This window comes from Primulina eburnea, chromosome 16 (assembly GCF_022965805.1).
Source record: "Primulina eburnea isolate SZY01 chromosome 16, ASM2296580v1, whole genome shotgun sequence".
In the NCBI taxonomy this organism is placed as follows: domain Eukaryota; kingdom Viridiplantae; phylum Streptophyta; class Magnoliopsida; order Lamiales; family Gesneriaceae; genus Primulina; species Primulina eburnea.
Window position 1 is genome coordinate 27,006,246 of NC_133116.1, and position 5,384 is coordinate 27,011,629.

The 5,384-nt window shown below is 35.4% G+C and overlaps 1 protein-coding gene across 1 annotated transcript; it reads left to right on the forward strand.

The window, feature by feature from the left end:
* The first annotated feature begins 771 nt into the window (after positions 1-771).
* On the forward strand, positions 772-4,915 carry LOC140816416 (uncharacterized). The gene is made up of 8 exons (XM_073175670.1): positions 772-990; positions 1,079-1,279; positions 1,374-1,496; positions 1,714-1,751; positions 1,871-1,952; positions 2,195-3,997; positions 4,217-4,356; positions 4,484-4,915. Exons 1-8 carry the CDS (start codon positions 934-936, stop codon positions 4,653-4,655), a joined length of 2,616 nt encoding a protein of 871 aa, XP_073031771.1. The 5' UTR covers positions 772-933; the 3' UTR covers positions 4,656-4,915.
* The last annotated feature ends 469 nt before the right edge of the window (positions 4,916-5,384 follow it).

Sequence of the window (5,384 nt, forward strand, 5' to 3'; positions counted from 1 at the left end):
AGTTTAGTTTAATCAAACAATTTATGTGTATAAGCCACTTGTAATGAACAAAACTCTACGCAAAATTATTTACGATTATGATTATGCATGACAAGTATGAAAATATGATTTTTATGAAATTGTTTATGCAGGAAAGTCATGTTATACATATTTATGCTTATGATATTTTATGTACGAGCTATGTTAAAATTGCATGAATTTGTACTACATTATTCGTTATTTACGATTTTTATATGCTGAGTCATTAGATTCACTAGAGTGGATCGATGCAGATGATGCAGTTGAGGAGGCTGGAGGTGGTGACTCATAAGCAAGCTCGGTTCAGTGGCAGTGCAAACCCGATGACCTTGTAGTTTAAGTTATATTACTTCGCACGTTTTTAAATATTTACTCTGACTTTTTATTTATTAGGATTGGTGACAAGCAAATTAAATTTATGATTTTTTGTTAGACTATTTTTAAATTAAATTAGTCGTTTTTATATGTTGATGATTTATTTTAAATTTAAAAATTTTAATATTAAATTTTATTCTAATATGCGCGGCGACCATTATTTATTTTAAAAGTTATATTTATAACGTATTATTTAATAAAAAAATTAATTTTTTCCGTAAATATTAAAATAGCAGTATTTTAAGATACGGTTTATCACAATAAAACACTAAAAATATTTTTAATAAAAAGACAAATCGTGAGAAAAGGTAAAAAAAAAAGAAAATTTAAAAGATTGCCATATAAACAATACAAAATCATTAATGTTTCATAACCTGATGTTTTTTCAAGTTACAAACATAAATCTCCGAACTGAAAAGTCAAAACCAAGAACTAATCCACTCCGCGTTGTATCTTTTTCTTGACAAAGCTCAAGTCAACCAAAACACATCCTCATTCTCACCCGGGTTTTCCATATTTCATTCATAATTTCGAGAGAAGATGCGAAAGGAGAAGAAGTTCGATGCTGTCTTCAAGATGCGATTTCAAGCAACCCAGGTACATTCAATTTGTAAGTAAGTTATATGGATCAGAACTTGGTTTTGCACTGATCAAATTTCATGATGATTTCTTCAAATAACTGCAGGTGCCACCTCTAGAAGCAACGGGCCTCATGATTTCTCTGATACCTGTTGGTTCAGGAAAGCCAACCGCAAGATTAGAGAGAGCCGAGATCCTCGAAGGAACCTGCACATGGGAAAATCCGGTTTACGAAACTGTAGAATTAGTTCAGGAGACCAAAACAGGGAGAATCGGAGAAAAATGTTATTACTTGATTGTGTCAACTGTGAGTGATACATATTAATTGCCTCTTCCCAGCATTCAGAAACTAAAGAAGTAGAAGATACCAAGATCACAGTTTTGTTTTCGCGACGTGGCAGGTATCATCGGAATCGGGCTTTCTCGGACATGTTCAGATTGATTTTGCAGATCTAGCAGAGGCTACCGAACCTAGGAATTTAACTCTGCCTCTGCAAACTTCAAAATCCGGTGGCATACTTCATGTTAGTTCGTTCTCTTTTATTCTTGCTCACATATCCATACACAAGATTTGGACCCATTAAAACAATATCGGAAAAATTTCGTCACGAATTTGAGTTTGAGGCTCATATACACCACGAAGTAGCGGAAACTGTTAAATCATTGACATTTATAAGGTTTCAACTAGAACTTTATCATCACATAATATCTTTCCTCTTAACTACTGTGGAAAAATTCCAGGTTACAGTTCAGAGGGTGCCAGAAGATCATGATTCAAGGTAAACAGTGATTAATATAAGAAGAATAAACATGCTCCTTCCCTGCAGAACTATATGGAATCTTGCATTTAAAAAATAGCCTAATTTAGCACGGTTTCTCTCCAAAAACAAAACAACAGGAGCACTGAAGATGGTGAAATGTTGAATGCAGAAACAAGAGATCGTTACAGCAACAGCAACGGAAGTCTACAATCTACTGAAGTAAGGTGTCTCTTTATTAGGAAAAAAATTTAGAAATTCAGAAGATGGTCTACATGTTACATGCTTAATAGAGAGATTATATGAACCGCAACTTGTGGGATGATGTTCTACTCTTATCATATTCAAAAGTGGCTTAAATTGTAGGCAAATATATCATATCCTTTAATGATGTGCATTTTGTACGTCAATAAGCATTTCGCTCTTGACTGTGAGCATTAGAACTGAAGTTTTTTGTTCTGTAGAGTGAGGCCTCGAGGGAAGCCACAAGTTCAGGAGATGCTGAATCCGAAAACAATCAAATGAAGATGTTAGAAAGGAAGGTTGAAGTTTCGGAAAAGGAAGTAGAGTCTCTTAGACAGCAAGTGATTAGTGAAAGCAAGAAAGGACAGCAATTATCAGAGATGATTGCTCACCTACAAGAAGAGAGAGATGCCATCAAAACAGATTGTGAACAGCTCAAATCAGATTTCGCAAGTGCCATACAGAAAGAGACAGAAAGCGTGAAACTTTTACTCGAAGGCATTAAGAAAGAGCTTCAATCTGAGAGACATTTGAACGATGAATTGAAGTTAAAATTGCAGAAGACAGAAGATTCAAATTCTGAATACATTCTTGCGTTGAGATATCTTAATAAACAGATGGATCAGAAAAACATGGAAACCTCTGAATTTTCGAGCAAAATTAAAGCCCTTGAGAGTGAAAAGATGGACTCCAATGCAGAAAAATTGTTGAAGCAGACAATAGAAAATCTCACTTCTGAAATAGAAGTCCACAAGAAAGAAAGAGAAAAGATATTGATGGATGTAAAGAAACTTACTGCAGATGCTGAAAACTTAGAGAGAGAGAGAAAGGAAATATGCTCAACATTGCAGCAAAATCTGCAGGAAAAGATGGAAATGCAACAAAATAACGTGGAGACTTTGGCTACAGTGAAGCAGCTCGAATTCCGTGTAGAAACTTTGGAGGAAGATATCAAAAAGCAGCAACTTCAATACTCCGAATCGCTGACTTTAAAGGAAGAGCTTGAGATTCAGGTTGAGAACCTGCATAAAGAGCTAGAAAATCAGGCACATCTGTATGAAGAAAATTTGAAAACAGCAACTGAGGCGAAAATCAATCAGGAGCAGAGAGCCGTACGAGCCAAGAAGGCCTTTAGGGAGGCAATGAGGGATAACACAAATATGGTTGAGCGACTACAAGAGGAATTCAAAAGTCTTACAGCTGAAATGTCATTGAAGATTGAGGAAAATGAAAAATTAGCACAGAAATCAACTGCAGAAGCCACTGAGTTGCAACAGAAGAATGAAGTTCTTGAATCCCTACTTCAGAAAGCTGAGGAAGAGCATCAAAAAACAAGAACTGAATACGAAAGATATGTTCACGAGTTTGAGGAAGTCAAACAGCTTTCTGATGAAATGTCGTTGAAGATTGAGGAAAATGAGAAATTAGCACAGAAATTCATAGCAGAAACCACTGATTTGCGAGGGAAGAATAAAGTTCTTGAATCCCTTCTTCAGAAAGCTGAGGAAGAGCATCAAATAACAACAACCGAATACGAAAGAACTGTTCATGAGCTTGAGGAACTCAAACATCTTTCAGATGAAATGTCGGAGCAGATTGAGGAGAATGAGAAATTATCACAAAAATCGATTGCAGAAGCCACAGAATTGCGATTGAAGAATGAAGTTCTTAAATCCCTTCTTCAGAAAGCTGAGGAAGAGCATCAAATAACAAGAACCAGATATGAAGGAATGGTTTATGAGCTTCAGGAACAAAACAAAAGGATATACATCGATGAACATGAAGATCTTGAGAGACAATTAACTCCAGTGAGAGAGGAAGTGGACAAACTTAAGCAGGAAAATATTTCCATGAAGTCTCAAGTTGATCTAAAGAATTTGAAAGAAGTGAATTTAAATTTAGAGGTGAAGAAGCTGAGATTGAAGAATAGTGATTTGAAGAATCACTTGTCGCAAGTGGAATTGGAGAAAGAAGACCTGAAGAAAGAGGTGGCTACGTTACAGGACGGTTTCCATAAGAATAAGGTTAGTAACTGTCTGAAAGACAACCAAGAATTTCATGATAATTAAACTAGATCAGACTGATAGAAATGATTTCATGGAAAAAACTGTAAGTGGGCAGACATAAAAATACTTCAATCACTCATTACAATTGCATCCATTTGTGATATTATACTCCAATCATTCATTACAATTGCATCCATTTGTGATATTGTCATGATAAAACGCTTAAATTGACTACAGGAAAATGCACAAGCCAAAAATATTAATACCAGCGAGTCCGAAAGAATAGGAAACATGGAAAATAATACAAGTTTGGCCAACTTGAGAATTGTCGATGACCTTAGAAATCAAATTGAGCTCGACAGTGCACAAATAAAAAGGTAACATTATGCATCAAATGAAACAATAATTCGTCCATTTTTCTTTAAACAATTCTTTCTGCTCATATACCACATAATCAACTGATTAGGACTGTGAGTCACTTGCTTTCTGTGGTTATGTTTCCAGCTTGTTAGGTGAAGTTGAATACCTGACGGAAAGGAACAGAATCATGGAAGAAGGCCTGGAAGAAATGCATGAGAGATACTCAGAAATAAGCCTTAGATTTGCAGAGGTGGAAGGCGAACGACAACAGCTTATAATGACCCTTCGTAACCTGAAAAATGGAAAGAAAAACTAGCCAGTTAGGAGATTGTTGAATCCGTTTGCTGAGAAACCTTTTCCCATTTTCGGCGCACATTTTCTTGTTCAATACTTTGAAGCAATGAAATAGCAATCCTCAGTTTTGAAGAAATCCATTTTCTAGAAGAAAAGCTCCAAACCCGTCAATATGTACTTGGCATTTATACTAAAACCTTTTTGTGAGATATAGGTGAATTTTGTTTTTTCTAAAAAAAACCAATGAAAACATTTGTATTATCCCGATTATTCCTGATTTCTTGTTTGGTGTCTAACCATTACGATATGAATGGTGTGCTCCAAATGCAATGGATTTTTGTCAAAAATCATGTTTTTACGTATATATAAACATGATAAATAATATAGAGAAATAAATCGAGTGTTACCTCCAGTCATTGAAAAATTTTAATTTATCTGCTTTTCTTCCGATTGAAGTCTTCTAAGCACTTCACACTCTCTGTAGGTGGTGTATATTTCTTATGAGGTGACACGCTTAGGGACCTCAATCGCTGCTATTTATAGACATCTCATACCATCGATGAATTATTGCGGGAGCCTTATAGTCAAAGGAAGAGGCGCATGCATGCCTCAATTTTCTGAAGTTGAGGCGTCGTATGCATCTTTTGTCAAAAGTTGTAGACAATGGCCGTCGTCATTTCCTACACGTTTTTTCTTCCTTTGATATGAGTCAATTTTCTTACATTCTCCCACTTGGCTCATATATATCATT

Coding starts and splice junctions, on each gene's coding strand:
- LOC140816416 (XM_073175670.1), top strand. CDS start 934: ATGCGAAAGGAGAAGAAGTTCGATGCTGTCTTCAAGATGCGATTTCAA. Junction 1,497..1,713: donor AATCCGGTGGCATACTTCAT/GTTAGTTCGTTC, acceptor GAAAAATTCCAG/GTTACAGTTCAGAGGGTGCC. Junction 1,953..2,194: donor GAAGTCTACAATCTACTGAA/GTAAGGTGTCTC, acceptor TTTGTTCTGTAG/AGTGAGGCCTCGAGGGAAGC.